Source organism: Crocuta crocuta, unplaced genomic scaffold (assembly GCF_008692635.1).
Source record: "Crocuta crocuta isolate KB4526 unplaced genomic scaffold, BGI_CrCroc_1.0 scaffold228, whole genome shotgun sequence".
Lineage (NCBI taxonomy): Eukaryota > Metazoa > Chordata > Mammalia > Carnivora > Hyaenidae > Crocuta > Crocuta crocuta.
In genome coordinates this window covers 434,763-454,832 of record NW_027532820.1, presented here as the reverse complement: position 1 = coordinate 454,832, position 20,070 = coordinate 434,763, and the positions used below count along the sequence as shown (strand labels likewise).

Below are 20,070 nucleotides of genomic sequence, written 5' to 3'. Positions count from 1 at the left end.
TTGGGTCTGTTTTATCTTAGGGACAGCTGAATGTTTTCATTTGATTTTGGAGGAAAAATCTATTTGTTGTCTCTGAGAAGACTCTCCTTACTTTCTATTGGATGGAGACCATGGATACTTAAATGTAGAGCTTGGGCTGAGCCCAGAGTTCACATTTGGTGGCTTTGACTCCCTGCTGGATCCGGGGTTTTGAGCTCTCATGAAGACAAAGGACGTTGAAATTGGACCTTTAGTCTCTTGTCTGCCAGTTCCAGCATGAGGCAATATGAGACAGATAGAGGTAAAGGATGGCAGTTCCTCCCATGCCCTCCTCTAGACCCTTTCTTATCAGTCTGGTGGATTATTGGTATTAGGGTTGGGAGAGAGAGGTCTCTGATTGATTAAGCCCAGGTGCTGTTTAGTCTGTCACCTATGAGAAGACACATTTACTGGGGATAGAAGCAAGTCAGGCTTCCCCTTCCAAGTATTCCTGGGAGGAGAAAGTGAGAATTAACTCAGGCAGCTAGCTGACCTGTAGACTGAGAAATACTCAGGACTTGCCCTCAAGATCTTACAGAAAATCTTCAAAGAGTTGTCCATACCCATCCCTAGCAGTGACACCAATGTTGATACAGGTAAAAGGAAAAGCTTTCAAATGGATCTAGGGCAAATGGACCCTATGTCTTGGAGAAGCAAAATAAACACATATCTGCTCTGGGTAGGATTGAACATAAAGACTTTCCTATAGTCTAGAGCAGGACTCAGAAGACAGAATATATTTGGTGGACCACAAAGTTTAGGACATTCATGATGGAAATGAGTTAGTGGTAAAAAGGAACACACTGGTCAGGGAAGCAGACTCAGTGCCTATTTACAGCACAGTGGAAGGCAGGAAAACCCATGGAATGAGAGGTGCAGGTGGTACACACTGTGCAGGGGGCTGGCTGGCTGGCTTGCCTATGGTACGCCATTGTTAACTGGGTCATCTTCCTGGCTAGATTTAATTTTCTTCATATATCATGATTGTTCTTTAAAAAAGATTAATCCTGATCATGTAGAGGGAACAGTAGAACATGAGCCCTTCCTAGTCATGTTTTGGAGTCTGAAGAGGAGGGGAGTATTTTCTTTACCTGAAACTGTTTTTATTTTGGGATCAGAAGCAGTGTGATCTCTTTTTTACTATCTAGATTTCACAAGGAACGGCCTCTCAAGACTAAATGTTGGGGAATCACTCTAGTGCCACTGAATTCTATCTCTTAGGCTTCCCTGGCTCCCCAGAATTACACCTTATCCTACTTGCTACCTTCTTCTTCTTCTACTCAGTGACAGTCATGGGGAACATGCTTATCATTGTGATTGTCTGTGTTGATAAACGTCTACAGTCCCCCATGTATTTCTTCCTTGGCCACCTCTCTGTCCTAGAAATCTTGATTATATCCACTGCTGTCCCCTTGATGCTCTGGGGGTTGCTGCTTCCTGGGATGCAGACAATATCCTTGAAAGCATGTACTGCACAATTATATTTGTACCTTTCTTTGGGTACCTCAGAATTTATATTAATGGCAGCAATGGCTGTGGACCGTTACGTGGCTGTCTGTAACCCTTTGAGGTACAACATCATTATGAACAGCCACACCTGCATCGGGGTGGTCATTGTGTCTTGGGTGTTTGGGTTCCTATTTCAAATCTGGCCAGTCTATGCCACGTTTCAGCTTACCTTCTGCAAATCAAATGTGATAGACCATTTTCTATGTGACCGAGGGCAATTGTTTAAACTATCCTGTGATGACAGCCGTTTCACACAGTTTATCCTTTTTTTAATGGCTGTTTTCATTATCATTGGTGCTTTGATCCCTACAATCATCTCCTACACCTACATCATCTCCACCATCGTAAAGATCCCTTCAGCCTCTGGCCGGAGGAAAGCCTTCTCTACGTGTGCCTCTCACTTCACCTTTGTTGTGATCGGCTGTGGCAGCTGCTTGTTCCTCTATGTGAAACCCAAGCAAACACAGGCAGCGGAGTACAACAGGGTAGCATCACTGATGGTTTTAGTGGTGACCCCCTTCCTGAACCCATTCATCTTCACCCTCCGGAATGACAAATTCATAGAGGCCTTTCGAGATGTCATGAAACGCTGCTGTCAGCTTCTCAAGGATTAGCTGTGTCCTAAGGACAATCATGAACTCGTCATCATGGACCTGAGGAATCTCAAAGCACTAATTCAACCTGAAATGATCATTTTCATCATCAAATAGTTTGTGATCTACAAGGGCATTTTAAGACATGGCTATTGCTCCAGTTTTATAATTAGATGATTCCTACATAGGATATCACATTATTTTTTAACTGGATAGATATGGTTATACACTCTTCTGTAGTTATAATACAACTAAAATATAAATTTAACAAGTGTAAATGTACAAAATATGTGTGATTTTTTTAAACATTTTTCAAAATGTTTTATTTATTTCTGAATGAGAGAGAGAGAGACAGTGTGAGCAGGGGAGGGTCAGAGAGAGAGGGAGACACAGAATCTGAAACAGGCTCCAGGCTCTGAGCCCGCTGTCAGTACAGAGCCTGACACGGGGCTCGAACCCACGAACCATGAGATCATGACCTGAACCAAAGTCAGATGCTTAACCGACTGAGCCACCCAGGTGCCCCTATGTGATGTGGTTTTTTTTTGTTTGTTTGTTTGTTTTCTTAAAGAACACTCAGCTTTTGAATGGGCAAAGCAAGGAAAAGTATACTTCACTCCATGGCCGCTGACCCAGGTGTTTGATTCTGGGTGATGGAGTCATCTTCCCATATGTTTTCTTCTGCTTTCATGATTTTCTCACTGCCTAAAGCACCCTCTGTTTCTTATGTGAGTGGCTTCAAATCCAGCCTCAGGTCCTACCTTTTCTTGAGATTCTTGCCCCAAGGTCTAACAGGTATGCACATACCTTCCTGTAGATTTTCTCAACTGGCAGTTAGTTGTGAGAGTGAACTCATTCCACAGTCCTGACTCCTCCCCAACCTCAGGGCCAGATGTGTGTTGATTCAGGAACATCTCTAATTGTTGTACTTTCTCAGGGTGAGGAGGAAGGGCCTTGGAAAGAGGCATTTTCTCATCTGGCATGAGTCTCATGGTTACACCAGCCCCAAATGTGGGAGGGCAATGGGCTGAGTTCTGGGACCTGAAGTGACAAGGGCAAGCTGACCTTGCTGTGTCCCTGGGCTGAAGCAGGAGTGCATGGAGGGCAGAGAAAAGGCAGCCCCAGGTTACTTCTCCCCGTAGTCCTCACATTGGCCAATCCTGACAGAGGGCATTCCGTCTCCCTTCTCTCTCAGCTACATTTCTAGGTTCCCTTCTTCCTCTGCCCTCACAAGGACCAAGTGTGCCAAGCTGTGTTCCAGCTCTGCAAAGAGCCTCCTCATCCACTTTGCAGTTCCAATATTGTGCCATCCCTGGCCCTTTCCTGTCACCCTAGTATTTCAGCTAATATTTCTGTATCATATGACACTGGTTTGCTGATTTTTTTCTCTGTGTCACTATTTGTAAGTACACAAATAGGGTATTGGTCATCCAAATGTATTATCAAAAGGTGACTACTTAAAGAATTTATGAAACTTCCAGACTATCAGATATTTTGCAGCTATAAGAACAATGAAGAAGTTTTCTTTAACATTAAGAGAAAGATCTCCAAGATACACTGTTGGGTAAGGAAGGCAAAGAGCAGAACATTACATTTAGTTTCTTAACTATTTGTAAGACAAAAGTAAAATACATGTTATATTATTATTTGCATGGAATGAAGCTTGGGAAGGGAGCACAGGAGGCTGGTGGTTGGGGGGGTAGCAGGGAGAGGGGGGACTGAGTAGTGCTGGGACTGAGGTCTTTACATGGTTCTGAACTCCACATCATGATATGCCTTACTAAGTCAAACATAGAAGTAATCATCCTGCATCTAATTGCCAAAAACAGTTGCTTGTTTCTACAAATACCTCACTGTAGCAGAGAAGATAGTTTGGCAGAAGAATCTTCAGTAAGTCTGGACACTCTGTAAGGTTTCCGTAGGGCTGAGTAAAGCAAGTTGGAGAATAATTGGGATGGAGCAACAGAGCTTCATATTTTTCATTTTTTGTTCTTAAAATTTTTACCATGTTTTATTTATTTCTGAGAAAGAGAGAGAGAGAGAGAGAGAGAGAGAGGCAGCATGAGCAGGGGAGGGTCAGAGATAAAGGGAGACACAGAATCTGAAACAGGCTCCAGGCTCTGAGCTAGCTGTCAGCACAGAGTCCGACACGGGGCTTGAACCCATGAACCGTGAGATCATGACCTGAGCTGAAGTCGGACACTTAACCGACTGAGCCAGCCAGGTGCCCCATCTTATCTTGAGTCCTCGGCTACTTTTGTAGGGATATAGAGATCATCTTTAAATATTGTGGATATAGACCTCTTGTTATCTAATGCGTATGTTGGAAATACCTTTTGTGAATCTCGATTTTATCTTTTCATTTTTTTCTTGAAATATTGTCATGCAGAAGTGTTAACTTTGTTTTTGTCAAATGTAATTTTTTCTGTGATTTGTATGTGTGTATATTGCTTTAAAAGTGCTTTTCCATTCAAAGGACTTTAACAACAGTCTCTTGTAATAGCTATTGACTCTGACAATGTAGATATAGGACAACCATTTTTAAAATAGGAGAAGAATGGAAAGAGCATATGCAAAGTATTTTTTTAAACAGTTTTCAGTAATGATAGTGGTGGAGATAGTATTAGTAGTATTATTCTAGGAGCGTTGTGTGTATAATGTAAGATAAAGGTGATGAATAATTATGTAATATTCTAGTTCTAAAAATAATATAGAAGAGGTAGGGTAAAGCCTCTAGGGTCTTGTATGTAAATTGTATATATCAGGATGGACTCATTTTATATAAATTGGCTCATTTTATATGTCACTAGGTGCAGATTACATTCTTGCAATACTATTTCCCAAGATAAGTAATAGGACTTCTTGGAGAAATGACTCTTTCCAGGTCTGGGCAAGAAATCAATAAGACAAGCTTGGAATATCTTATCATAATGAGTATCAAAGATGACTAGGGTGATGTGAAAAGGTATCAGGAGCTGACTGGAGGAGACTTCTATTGGCCAAAGAAGAGAGAATGTATACTTCAAAAAAATATAATGGTTGTAACCATTGGAAATCTATCAAATATATTTAAGTCCATGAGTTCATAATGGTGTTTAAAAAGCAGCCAGCTTCAAAAGATTACACTCATTATTTATCAGACCCAAGCCTGATCAAGGCTCTGAAACCAGCTACTAAGTTACAGAAAGATATGTAGAGAACAGAAAGACATGTTTAACTCTGCCATGAAGATGGAGTTACCATAATGTGGACTGTGGGGAACTCTACAATAAAAAAACACAAAAAACAAAAACGCTGATTCTTCAACAAAGAGATTGGAAGAAAATTAAAGAGCTGTAGAGAGAATCTACAGATTGAAATGAAAAAAATGTAGAATACTAAGCTATGGTGTGTAACACTTCAAACTGGCATGATAAAAGCATTAAGAAATGCAAGGAAGTGATTACTACAAGGTCTACATTGTAGTCACTTTTGAGGATGTGAGGATTGCAGTTAGAATGGGACAATGGACAGGCTTCTGGCATTGCTATCAAATCTCTTTTTCTTGACCTGGGTGGTGGTTTACAAGGGGGTTTACCTCATAATTTATTAAGCTATATATATGTTCAGTGTGGTCTTTCATGTTTTATATTAAAATCAAATTATTAAAGAGGCCTTCTGTGGTGCAGCCACTGTGGAAATAAGTATGGAAATTCCTCAAAAAAATAAAAATAGAATTACCATATGATCCAGTAATTTTACGACTGGGTATTTACTCGAAGGAAATGAAAGCACTATTTTGAAAAGATATACTCATCCCTGTGTTCATTGCAGCAGTATTTACAATAGTCAAGATATGGAAGCAGTCCAAGTTCACTGATAGATGAATGGCTAAGGAGGATGTGGTTATATATAGTAGAATATTACTCAGCCACAAAAAGAATGGAATCTTGCCATTTGCAACAATGTGGATGGAGCTAGAGAGTATGACGCTAAGTGAAACAAGTCAGAGAAAGACAAATACCAGGTGATTTCACTCATATGTGAAATTTAAGAAAAAAAAAACAAATGAAAAATTAAAAAAAGAGACAAACAGAAAAGCATCCTCCAAAATAGAGAACGAACTGTTGGTAACCAGAGGGGAGGTGGATAGGGGGATGGGTGAAATAGACAAAGGGGATTAAGAGGACACTCACCATGATAAGCACTGAAAACTGTAGAATTCTTTAATCATATTGTATACCTGAAAATAATGTAACACCGTATGCTAATTACACTTGAATAAAAAATAATTGAAAAAAATCTCGTATACGTTCTAATCTTGTATATGTTTATTTTTGGAGTTAGACATTTATATTTTTTAAACAAATGATTATTAATTTTGGGACAGGCAAAAGGTTGGTGACAACCTGCGTTCTCTACAAATCATGAGGCTTAGGCAAGGATTAACTTGTAAAGACTTATTTGGGAGGCTAGAATATAGCAAAAGTACAAGAAATTAGACAGAAAAGCATGGCAAACAATGCAGTGTGAAAAAATACCATGCTGGTGACTGTTTTGTGATGGGTCTTGGCTGTACAGGATAATTGTGGTCGGGTTTTCTGGAGAAATTATGCTCTGAAGAGTCCTTTGAATTGAGGGAGGGATAGGGAATTTGTTTGCTTGTTTCTTCCAAGTAGGGATTCTGGGAGCGCGGCTCATTTGCCTAAGGAGGTGGTAGTTAGGACTGAACAAAAGATGGAGGAAACAAGTGAGGTTGAGAGAGTCTGAAGAGACATAAGAAACAATAGAGATCTAACGTTTTATTCCCATATAGATTGCTGGTTGTTACAGTACAGTTTATTGAAAAAAATCAGTCCTTTCCACATTGATTTGAAATGTCACACTATCTTATAAGGAGTGCTTTTATTTCATGGATCTGTTTCTGAGCTCTCTATTTTGTTTATATAATGATTGGTTTATACTTATAGTACAGACCCCTTCCAGGTTTATAATAAATCTTAACTATTAGTAGGACTTGCACAACCAGCCAGAACTAATCTGGCTGTTCTTGACTATCTCCAAACTCTTACATATGAGTTAAAATAATTTTGCGTGTGTGTGTGTGTGTGTGTGTGTGTGTGTGTGTGTCTATGTAATGAACAAATTTTTGGATGATTTTAATTAAAATTTCATTGATACTCCCAAATCATTTAATGAGGGCAGCATTACACTAATATAAAAACCATACAGGACAACGAAAGTTTAGAACATTATCTCTTATGAACGTAGGCACTGAAACCTCAATGCCATATTAGCAAATCCCATCCAGCAATACATAAAAAGGGTAATGTATCAAAAACAAGTAGATTTCATTCCAAGATGCATGATTGTTTCAGGTTTCAACAATTAATATAATTAATCATATAAATAGATTAAAAAAGAAAAAATACGATCATGTTAGTTAACATAGAAAGACCCTTTGACAAATGCAGCATCCATTCATTAAAAAGCTTTCAATATAGGATATTAAAACAAAAATCCTACAGCTAACATCTTCTATAGTGGTGATAGACTGAATGCTTCTCCCCAGCTGAGGTTGGGAACAAGACACAGATGTCCTATCTCACTACTCCCATTTAATATTGTACTGGAAATTCTAGTTAGTGTGATTACATGAGATAACAAAATAAAGGGCATATGGAATGTAAAAAAAGAAAAATTTGTCTTTATTCACAGATGACATGATTGTCTATGTAGAAATCCTCTAAGAATCTATGAAAAAAAAAAAACCTCTTGAAAGTAATAAATGATTTTAGCAAAGTCTCAGGATACAAGATCAGTATGCAAAAGTCAGTTGTTTTCCTACATATTAACAACAAAAATTAAAATTGAAATTTAAGAAATAATACTATCTTGGATAGCAACAAAAAAGTGAAGTATTTAGATATGAATCTAATAAAATATGTTCAGGATCTGTAGTGGAAAACTGTGAATCACCAATGAAAGATATCAAAAAGCTCCAAGTAAATGGAGAGGTATACATGAGTATGGATTGGAAGACTCACTATTGTTCTGATGTTAATTCTTTCTAATTTCGTACTATAGTTGCAGTGCAATCCCAAATAAATTCTAGCAAGCTTTTATGTAGATATTGACAAAATGATTTACAATTTATAAGGAAATGCAAAGAAATAGAATAGCCAAAACAATGGTTAAAAAGAACTCAGAGGACTCATATTATCTGATTTAAAGGTTTTCCATAGAGTTATATTGATCAACGCAGTGTAGTATTGGAAAGACGATATTGATCAGTGGACGATAATAGAGAGCCCAGAAATAGACCTAAACAAATACAACTTATTTTTGACAAAGTTTCAAAGGAAATTCAATAAAGAAATGTTAATCTTTTCAAAAAATACTGCTGGAAAAATAGGCTGTCTCTATGCAGTAAAATGAGCCTCAACATATACCGTGCACATAAAAATTACCTAAAATTACTTAAATGTAAATGCAAAACTATGAAACTTCTAAGAGAAAATCTGCATGACCTTGGGTTTGGTGGTAAGTTTTTAGATACAACACCAAAAGCATCATCCATGAAAGAAGAGAATGGAAAATTACACTTTATCGATGTTGAAAGCTTTGTACTCTGCCCAAGTCACTGTGAATAGAATGAGAAGGTTAGGCATAGACTGGTGGAAGTATTTGAAAACTCACAGATATGAAAAATGATATGTGTATACAGATTACATATTTGAAAAATAAAGTTTTGAAAAAATCTGCTTTTGAGCTCCCTCAGACTGTTGGAAGAATTTATCTCCTATTTTAAAAGTTTATTTATTTATTTTTGAGAGAGAGAGAGAATGTGAATAGATGAGGGGCAGAGAGAGAGGGAGAGAGAATCCCAAGTAGGCTCCATGCTGTCAGCACAGAGCCTGACATGGTGCTTGACCTCTGGAACCATGAGATCATGACCTGAGCTGAAATCAAGGGGTACTTAACCAACTGAGATACCAAAGTGCCCCCCCAAAATAAAATGCTTAAAACTTAACACTAAGAAGACAAACAAGCTCCTGGAAATGGGGAAATGATCTGAACACATACATCCCAGAGAAGATATAAGGATGGCAACTAAGAGTATGAAAAGATGTTCAACACCATTTGTGATAGGTGAATGCAAATTAAAACAACGAGATACCACTATATACCTACCAGAACAGCTAAAAAAATTAAAAACCTGACATTTCTACATGCTAGAGAGGATATATAAATAATCAGAAATGCTCATTTATTGCTGCTTAAAATTCAGAATGTCACAACCACTTTGGAAGGCAGTTTAGCAACTTCTTATAAAGATAGACTTAGCATACAACCCAGAAATTGTGCTTTCAAAATGAATAGAAAATTTACTTCCACACAAAATCTTGTGCACGAATGTTTATAGAAACTTTATTCATAATTGGAAACAACTACAATGTTTCTCAGTAGGTGAATAGATGAACAAACTATGATCCATCCATACAATGTGAATACTATTCAGCAATAAAAAGAGATGAGCTAATGACTCACAATAACATGAAAAAAATCTTAATTGCATTTTGCCAAGTGAAAGAAGTCAGAACAAAAGGCTACATTTCGTATGATTCAATTCTAATGACATTCTGCAAAAAGGAAAAACTAAAAGGGATGGAAAAGAGATAATTGGATACATATCTCTTGGGGATAAGTAAGGGGACAGTGTTTGACTAGGGAAGTACAGGGACTTTGGGAACAATGGAATGAGTCTGTTTGGCACTATAGTGATGGGTACATGATGCATTTGTGAAACTCATAGGACTTTACAGCATATAAAGTGAACTATAATGTATACAAATTGAAAAAAAATCAACCAGGAGTTTAGGGGATCCCAGGATGGAATGCAGACAAAAGAATTTACTGTGATATGAATGTGTGATACGGGCTCACTGAAGAGGTTGGTGTAAAAGGACCAAAGAAACTGGAAATCAGCATAGTTTTAAGCAAGTCCTATGCAAGTTTGGAAAATGTTATTTTGATTAAAAACTGTAGGGCTAAACACCAAAAGAACTATATATAATCACTGTACTCTAACTGGCAATGTTGCTTCTGTAAAATAAGTTTTCAGCATGAATTAATCACAATTCATTGGCATTTACAAATATGAAACAACACCGGAAATTAGAAAACTTCAAAAACTCTCAGAACAGAAATGCACAAGAAAACAGATTGTGAAGAAATATTAAGTAAATTCAAGAAGTTAAAAAAAGAGTCAAAATCATCTCAACCAAAGACTAAATTATAGGGTATTCAAGGAGGACTATATTTTGTAAAAATAAGCGATATTGAGAAGAGGAAGCAAACAACAACAACAGCAGAAACCTAAAATAAAATAAAAAGCTAGAAACTATCAGAGTTTAATGTGATCAATTAAATTAAAAAGACAACATAATCAAATGAACCTTAAGAGGCTCTTTGATTTAAAAAAAAAAAAGCTATAAATATACCTGGGGAAAATTTTGGAAAATTTCAATATGGACTATACATTTTATATTACTGAATTAATGTTAGTTTTCTCATATGTGATGATGGGATTCTTGTTATGTAGGAAAATGCCATTATTCAACATAAAGCGTCTACTTTGTACAGGGAGCATAGTAGATACCATCGCTAATCAGGATGCAGAGGAAGAATATGGGATTCACAAGATGAAACCCCAGTAAGCCATTTTAGGCTACTGTTGCAGAAGAGTAGTGAATAGACCACATAAGTAGTCTCCATGCTGTGCTCACCATCGGTCAATCAGATAAAGAATTGAAAAATCAACTCTGCTCTTTGTATTTTAAAGGAGATGCCATGAAACTAATCTAAGAACTCCATCTAGCAAGCTGCTAGATGCCTCACTGCAAACCCCATCCCAGAGTTTCTCACATTATATTACATACATCCATGGTCCTTGTGAAGAGAAAGTGTAAGGACACCAGAGAATCTATGGCTTAATCTTACCAGGACAGATTTTTTTCCCAATTTTCAAGATACCCTTTCTTCCAATCCTAATGAGATTGTGGAAGCTGAAAGATTTGGTATAGCCTACTCCATAATTCATTAAAAAACTGAAGTCAAGAGTTCTTTTTATTTTATTTTTTAAAAATTTACTTATTGAAATTCAAGTTAGTTAACATTAAGTGTTTTAGTATTAATTTCAGGAGTAGAACTCAGTGATTCATCACTTATTTATAACACCTGGTGCTCATCCCAACAAGTACCCTCCTTAATACCTATTGCCCATTTAGTCCATCCTCCCACCCAATACCCCACCAGCAACCCTCTGTTTGTTCTCTGTATTTAAGAATCTCTTGTGGTTTGCCTCCGTCTCTGTCTTTATCTTATTTTTCCTGCCCTCTGTTCATCTGTTGTGTTTCATAAGTGCCATATATGAGTGACATCATATGATATTTGTCTTTCTCTGACTGACTTAGTGGAGGAAGAGATTGTTGTAGACCTTGGAGAAGGCAAAAATGAGTTTGTTCTTGAAAGATTGTACCCACATGTACCACTACCTTTTGAGCCATTGAAATGTGTTTAGTCTGAATTACAACGTGTTGTAAGTGTTAAAATATACTGAATAGATTAAATTAGCAATGTAGGAAACAACAGATGTTGGCCAGGATGCAGAGAAAAGGAACCTTTTGCACTGCTGGTGGGAATGCAAACTGATGCAGCCACTGTGGAAAACAGTATGGAGATTTCAGAAAAACTTAAAAATAGAACTACCCCATAACGCAGGAATTGCCCTACTAGGTATTTATCCAGAGGATACAAAAATGCTAATTCAAAGGAGTACATGCACCCCAATGTTTATAGCAACCCTATCAACAATAGCCAAATTATGGAAAGAGCCCAAATGTCCATCTAGTGATGAATGGATAAAGAAGATTTGGTGTATATAATCAATGGAATATTGCTTGGTGAACAAAAAGAATGAAATCTTGCACTTGTGGATGGAACTAGAGTATATTATGCCAAATGAAGTGGGTTCAGCCAGAGAAAGACAAATATCAAGTCAAGAGTTCTCAGGTTCTAACTCTCAGAACTCTATCCCCAGAAATGGGATCTGGAAAAGAGTCACCAAGGAAAAAAGTCTTTAGAAATTAATGGCAAATACTTCATTAAATACTCCTTTCACAGGGTCCTCTAGGCCCCAAGATTAGGAAAATATTTGCCTAATAATGCCCTGATAAATTTTATTTTGTAAATAACCTCATTTACAAATTAAAAATTTTTTAAATGTTTATTCATTTTTGAGAGAAAGAGAGACAGTGTGCACAGGGGAGGGGCAGAGAGAGAGGGAGACGCAGAATCTGAAGCAGGCTGCAGGTTCTGAGCTGTCAGCACAGAGCCTGATGTGGGGCTTGAACCTATGAGCCATGAGATCATGACCTGAGTTGAAGTCAGATACCCAATCAATTGAGCCACTCAGGCATCCCCTCATTTAAAACATTTAAACCTGAGACAGAGTTGTTCCTCTGTGATGCTGGTGATGCTGATGTAATTACTTTATCCTAAACCAAGTTCCCAAAACCCAGAAGTCAACAATTAAATCACTTTAGAAGGGGAGAGTAAGGAAAAAAAGAACTTTCTGTGGTTGATTTGTGATGGGAGGAGAGGCATGATTAAGTGGGTGGAGAGTTGCAGTAGAGAGTCTCTGAAGAGAAAATTCTGAGTGATTTTGTGCCCTGACATATTAGTAGGGGCTGAATGAAGGCAAATGCCATCTAGGAAGGAGATAATTGTTTTCATGCCTTACAAAGTTTTCAAGTGAGGAAATTAATTAGTCCCTTGTGAGCCAGTACAAAGAAACTTTTCAGGTGGAGAAAAATGTTTTCCTAGTTTAGAGAAGACTTCCAACACTCACACATGCTCAAAGATGGAGAAATCTCCACCTTACTGTCTAGTGTCATTTGGAGAAGCCTCTTAATTAAGGATTAAAGAGCTATATGTTCACTAGAGATCGACATCCATCAGTTGTGTTTATATATGTGTTCATGTGTATGCACGCATGCATGTACCCACACACTGGAGTGTAACCCATCTCTCCACCTCCAGCGCAACCCCAGCAACCTTGATTAGAGGGTAGCCCTGCTCCCTGAGATCTGTGTTACAGACTGTGAGGGATGCGTCTTATCTAGTTATAGTGTTAATGGTGTTGACTTCAGAAGTGGCCTCGCTTGGTTCCTTGCACTAGTTAGGATCTATTTATAACTATTCTTTTTTCTACTTTCCTAATCCTGACCCTTTTGCCAGGATCAGTCTAGACCAAGAAAACAGGATATTTTCCAAGGCTCTGTGATCTGAGCTATTCGTACGAGCATCCTCCCCATGACAAAGAGAGAGCTCAGAGAAGGCATCTCTCCTAAATTTGCCCTTTCTTCAACCCGTACTCCTCTCTATTCACCAAAGCACATCCCTAGTTCTTTCTCCTCTGGTCCAAATTGGACCATGTTCACTCTATATGAATGCCCTAATAAGTCCAGGGCCAGTGGTACCTGGTTGGCTCAGTCAGTGAAGCTTCTGATTCTTGGTTTTGGCTCAGGCCACGATGTCATGGTTCATGAGACTGAGCCCCATGTCAGGCTCTGCACTGACAGTGAGGAGCCTGCTTGGAATTCTCTCTCTACTTTTTCTCTCCCCCATCCCTCTCTCTTCCTCTCCCTTTCAAAATAAACAAATAAAAATTAAAAAGAAAATCCAGGGCCAGAAGATTGGGGATAAAGCAACAGGGAGGATCAAGGAAACTGACAAGCAGATAACTAACCCTTTCCCTAAGATGCTACAGCTAAGTTCCAGAGAAAAGAAGAAATAAGTAGCCGGACTTTCTGTTTATGATCAACTAACTGATCATTCATTTCCCCTCCCTCCCCCAACTATACTAAAAGGCATTATGAGAATAAACAAATAAGTTAATTAACAGGGGCGAAAAGAATGGGGAAAATGGTACAATGGATGATAGTTTGCAAATTAGTTTTGATAAAGGGAAGCAGAGAGAAGTGTTTCCAAGGTAACAAGACTAATGCAAATGAAGTTTTTGCAAAGGGAAGCAACAACAATCTACCCCCACCCCAGCAATTGCATTTCCTTAACCTAACTGGTAAAACCAGCCACCATGGAAGATGAGGGTGAGGTTTGAAAGTTAAAATGTGGGTATTGGGTAAAAATTTGTATACACAGCAGTTAGGCACCAAAAGTCCCTTGCATTTTCTGAGTTGCTGGGAAAATATCTGTTTCGCAGGTAGGGTGCTGCTTATCTCACTTTGCCAAGGGCTGTCCCAGTTTTAAAAAGGGAAGTGCCACATCCTGGGAGCTCCCTGGGTCAGCCATTCCCCCAGGCAGTTCGCGCTATGGACCTTCCACCCACCCTCCCCAACAAGGGGAAGAGACAAGACTTTATTCTCATGAAACAGAATCGAACTGGAAAAGTCCTAGATTTTAGGACTACAGATATAAAGTGTATAGCTTAAAACAAATGACCTTGCAAGTGCTGCAAATACTGATATTGAAGTTACAAATAAACTTCAGCGAGTAGATGAATTTACAAATATGGAATCTGTGAATGAGGAGGAATAACTATCATTCTCTTATTGATGGATGTTTGTTTTGTGTCGTTGTTATAATGGATTAAACTGCTGAGAACATTCTAATGGAAGTCTTCCTGAGGACATATATTTTCATTTTTCTTGGGAGCATGCTTGGGAGTACAATTGCTGCATCACAGAGGACGTGTATACTTAGCTTTAAAGCAACACTTGCAGTGAGCATAGTGTAATGTATAGAGAAGTTGAGTCACTGTGTTGTACACCTGAAGTTAATGTATCATGGTGTGTCTACTCTACTAAAATGAAAGGAAAGCCTTTTTAAATCTGACAAAGTTTTTTCCAATGGGCTTTACTGATTTTCATTTTTTCCTACGTCTGAACTGTCTGTTGAGCTGCTGTGACCTTAAACAACACTGTGGGGGGTGGGGGGGGGAGATATCTAGAATAACTGAATTGGAGAAGTAACTGAATTGGACTCTTTTGAGGGAAAGAGTCTGCCTTCCTCAGATTTCCTTATTTGCCCATGACCTTTCGCTTTCCTCCCACTGTTCATCAGACAACCCAACATAGGTGCTCAGAGACTGACAGTCACATATTGGGACAGAGGTATCCTGGGCAGCCGTCTGCACACTTCCCATGGGGGTGACACCCTCTGGGATGGGTCCTTATTTCACAATGTAATTACTGACTCCTGATATGTTAGTATCATTTCTTGGATCTGCATGGTGTTAAAACTGAAATGGAAATTTCAGTGGGCCTCATTTCAAGAGATTATAACAGATATAACTTTTTGGAGGATAATATGATAACAGCTATTAAATCTAATATAATAATTTAGGTGGTTATAACTGTACAAAGGTACAGGCTTACATGTGAAGATATTTAGTGCAGCATCATTTTTACTGGTAAAGAACTGGAAAAGGCACATTGTTCATCAGTCTGGTACTCATTAAGTAAATGATTTTTTTTATAAGGTGAATATTTATTCAGCAGTCACTTCAAATGTGAGAGATGTATTATTGCTAATATGCAAAGGATTAATGCATGCATGCATATGCATATAACAAAAAGAGAGCAGGACAATTGGCTTACTAAAATAACAAATAAAACCCATATATAGATAAACTTGTATATGCATTGAAGATTTCTGTGTGGACACAACAGAAACTATTAACAATGATTAACTCTAGGAGACATATCAGGAAAATCAGGCATTGGCAAGAGGAACATTTGTATCTGTTTTGTATCCCTGCATACAATTTTATTTTTTACTATGAGTTATGCTAATTTGATATTAAATGGAAAATATTTGATTACTATAAACATAATATTTTAAATGCAATTTTGCTATTATTTAGCACCCCAGCCATCCTCACTTTTATACACAATTTTTTTGGTCAGTTGTCTATGTTGGTGGTTCTGAATCTCTTGAACCTGTCACTTCAAGCAGCTCAGAAGGGTGACCTGGTAGCATTTGAAGTCCTAGAAGGGAAAGTGTGGCTGAAGAGCCACAGCTGGAATACATGCATCTTGCAGAGATGAGAACGGGTTGTATTAGCAGATCCTTGGCTTGGTTTGCAGGACAGATCCTCTCTATTTCTCTCTTGCCAGGGTCCCCGTGACTACAATAAGAGTATTTTGTAGAGGGAGGGAGTGCACAAATCATCTGGATAATATGCAATTCTTCGGGCTTTAAGATGAAAACTTTCTGGCAGAGCTATTTTTTGGCCACTGGGTTTTTGACAAGTGTCTTAGAGCCATTTGCGATGTTTTCTGCTCACGGGTTGCTCGGCCTCTTGCGGGGCTAATTGGAATCAGGTAGTGGGACAAAAGAGAGCAGGGGTTGGCTCTTTGGGGCTCAGACTATTTGATGATTACCAGGACTTAAGGTCTGGGTGGAAGGCAGCCTGGGTGTTGAGAAACTCCTGACTAGGAGATTTCAAGTTTGTAATGACTTACGTCATTACACAAAAGTTCCCCATGTTCTAAAACCTTGATTAGCCTCAGGAGGGAAGGGGGAAAGTTTCTCTGGCTTTTCCTTGACTGTATCCCCAGGGTTTCTCTGAACTTGGCAAGTGTAGTTTTTTAGTGAATAACTCCCCTTGGGGACAGACAGTAGAAGGAAAGAAGGAGAGAGAGAGACAGAGAGAGAGAGAGAGACAGAGGAAATAATAGGGCTTCCACAGCACTATTATTACTGGACTTTTCCCTAAGTGCTCATGTGAAGACAGTTTTATCTTGCACTGAGAGTGAGGACAGCAGCAGCTTGTCCTGGGCCACAGAGCATGCTCTGCTCTAGTCAGGCAGGAGATAGCTTGGGCTGATCCCTGGAGAGCTGTAGAATTTTCCAGGTCAGTCTCTTTCTCTAGAGGTAAGTATCTGCTAGGGGCTCCCCTCTGCGAAGGAGAGAGTAAAAGAGGATCCGCATGGGAGGTTCTGGGCTTCATTGTTGTCTAAAATGAGGACACTTTCCCTGGAGCGTGAAGACTGGGCTGGGAGAGCTGCATAATGAGGAGCTCAAATCAAATCCTCCCTCCGTAGCAGAGAGCAGATTCTGCTCTTTCTGGTACTCATGATAGACACAGCTCTATGCTATGACCTAAGACCCTGCTCTCTCATTTGTCCTTTTTTCTTGTTTTTGTAATCTTGACACTGTGTAGGGCATCTCCAGGGAGAGGGCCACAGACTGACCAGACAATGTTTTAGTGAAGAGTGAAGAGAGACTCCAGTTTGTAACAGGAGGAAAAGCAGATCAGGGTGGATACTCTTTGCTCATTCACTGACACGTGTGTAGAAATTTACTGAATAAATATTAAAAGAGCACATACTTACTTACCCTGTGTCAGACTCTGCTCTTGGCACTGGAGATGTGAGGATGAACAAGAAAGACAAAGGTACTTCAGTATCAGCTATTGATGAGAGCCAATAAGAGGAAAATCCCGCCAAGTAAGAGGGTAAAGTGTGAGGTGCTTTTGCTGTTTTAGAGAGGATGATTGGAGAGGGCCCATGAGTTGGAGACATTTGAGCAATGACCTGCATGTGGTGAGGGAAGGAGCCCAGATTTACTGACCAGAACAGTGTGATCCATTTGGGTGTTTTCTGACACTTTTCCATATTTGTAGGTCTCTGGAGAAAATGGGAGGACATAGACAGCAGATAATCTCTGGGGACTTCTCCAAGGTTCTCTATAGGATGCAGACTATGGCTGGTTTGAAATAGACGCAGCCTGCCCATTGGGAGGTCTTATCTCCTTGCTGAAACTAGAGATTTGAGACATGGGAAAGGCAAAGGGTGTTGGTTGTTTTCTTGTCTCCCGGTGCCAGGGTGGAGATTGTATAGGACAGATGGGAGTTGGGGATGAAAGTCTCTGCCCCCTCTTTACTCCTCTGGACCCCTACTCCCTGGTGTCCTCTGTTGGCAGAAGGAACAATCTCAGAGCTACAAGTTTCAGTCGCTGAAATGAGAGACAGAGATGACGTTCATGATAAGAATAAGGAAGAAAAAAGTGGATAATCCACTTCAGGGAACGAGCTCCCCAGAAGTCAGAGAAAGACTCCATGCTTTGTTATCTTATGACAGTTTTCTGGGTAGACCCACCTCCCTGCTGGCTGGCTCTACTGACAGGCTGAAATAATGATAAAGGTAGCCAAAGTGAGAACTCTAAATGAACATAAGCTAAATGGAGCCCACATTCAGAGGAGACTAAGGAAATATGTAAACATATCTGAGTGGAATTGGCAGGATTTTGTAGGACGTGGACATAAGAAGTAGAGAAGACAGCTTAGGGCATTTAGGGTGGAAAGGTCGGTGGTATAAATGAACCCACTGTGGTCAAGGAACTGGACAGGGTGGCAGGTCAGAGCAGAGATGGAGGCAGGATGGCTGGCGAGTTGAGAGGCAAGGGTGCATACAGTGGTGGGTGGGTTCAAGTCTAGGGTGTGGTGTTAGTGACTATTGTCATCTTCTTTGCATATATATGTTTATTTTCATATACATTGTCTTCATAAAGCATTCAACGTCAACCTTGACAGCAAATAGTGGAAGATGTATCCACTTGGTCATGATGTGGAGCCTAAGAGCAGAGATGATATTTCCTCAACCTGGGAAGAGCTTTGAAATTGAAACATGTGAACTCTCCTTTGTTCCCTAGATTCCATAAAGAATAAGAGAACAGGACTAAATGCTGAAGAATTATTCTAGTGCCACTGAATTTTATCTCCTTGGCTTCCATGGCTCCAAAGAACTACACAGTATTCTTTTTGCCACTTTCTTCTTTCTCTACTCAGTGACAGTCATGGGGAACATGGTCATCATTGTGATTGTCTGTGCTGATAAACGTCTGCAGTCCCCCATGTATTTCTTCCTTGGCCACTTGTCTGTCCTAGAGATCCTGATCACATCCGTTGCTGTCCCCTTGATGCTCTTGGGGCTGCTGCTTCCTGGGATGCAGACGATATCTTTGAAAGCATGTACTGCACAATTATATTTGTACCTTTCTTTGGGTACGTCGGAGTTAGTATTAATTGGAGCAATGGCTGTGGACCGTTACGTGGCTGTCTGTAACCCTTTGCGGTACAATATCATTATGGACAGCAACACCTGCATCGGGGTGGTCATTGTGTCATGGGTGTTTGGGTTCCTATTTCAAATCTGGCCAGTCTATGCCACGTTTCAGCTTACCTTCTGCAAATCAAATGTGATAGACCATTTTCTATGTGACCGGGGACAACTGCTCAAACTATCCTGTGATGACAGCCTTTTCACAGAGTTTATCCTTTTTTTAATGGCTGTTTTCATTATCGTTGGTTCTTTGATCCCTACAATCATCTCCTACACCTACATCATCTCCACCATCGTAAAGATCCCTTCAGCCTCTGGCCGGAGGAAAGCTTTCTCTACGTGTGCCTCCCACTTCACCTTTGTTGTGATCGGCTATGGTACCTGCTTGTTCCTCTATGTGAAACCCAAGCAAACACAGGCAGCGGAGTACAACAGGGTAGCATCACTGATGGTTTTAGTGGTGACCCCCTTCCTGAACCCATTCATCTTCACCCTCCGGAATGACAAATTCATAGAGGCCTTTCGAGATGTCATGAAACGCTGCTGTCAGCTTCTCAAGGATTAGCTGTGTCCTAAGGACAATCATGAACTCGTCATCATGGACCTGAGGAATCTCAAAGCACTAATTCAACCTGAAATGATCATTTTCATCATCAAATAGTTTGTGATGCACAAGGGAATTCTAAAAATTCTTCATGGGAATTTTAAGACATGGCTAGTGCTTCGGTTTATAATTAGGTGATTCCTACATGGGAGATCACATTATTATTTTTTTAACTAGATATATATGTTTATATACTTTTCTATAGTTATAATACATC

General features: G+C 39.4%; 2 protein-coding genes across 2 annotated transcripts; both read left to right on the top strand.

The window, feature by feature from the left end:
• Nucleotides 1–1,196: 1,196 nt before the first annotated feature.
• On the top strand, nucleotides 1,197–2,141 carry LOC144245727 (olfactory receptor 9A4-like). Its single transcript, XM_077781064.1, has one exon. It carries the CDS (start codon nucleotides 1,197–1,199, stop codon nucleotides 2,139–2,141), a length of 945 nt encoding a protein of 314 aa, XP_077637190.1.
• A 16,728-nt stretch (nucleotides 2,142–18,869) lies between these two features.
• On the top strand, nucleotides 18,870–19,814 carry LOC144245729 (olfactory receptor 9A4-like). Its single transcript, XM_077781066.1, has one exon. The coding sequence runs from the start codon at nucleotides 18,870–18,872 to the stop codon at nucleotides 19,812–19,814; it is 945 nt and encodes a 314-aa protein (XP_077637192.1).
• Nucleotides 19,815–20,070: the final 256 nt, after the last annotated feature.

What these genes read in the sequence shown, in the direction of transcription:
- LOC144245729 (XM_077781066.1), top strand. Translation starts at nt 18,870, where the DNA reads ATGCTGAAGAATTATTCTAGTGCCACTGAATTTTATCTCCTTGGCTTC.
- LOC144245727 (XM_077781064.1), top strand. Translation starts at nt 1,197, where the DNA reads ATGTTGGGGAATCACTCTAGTGCCACTGAATTCTATCTCTTAGGCTTC.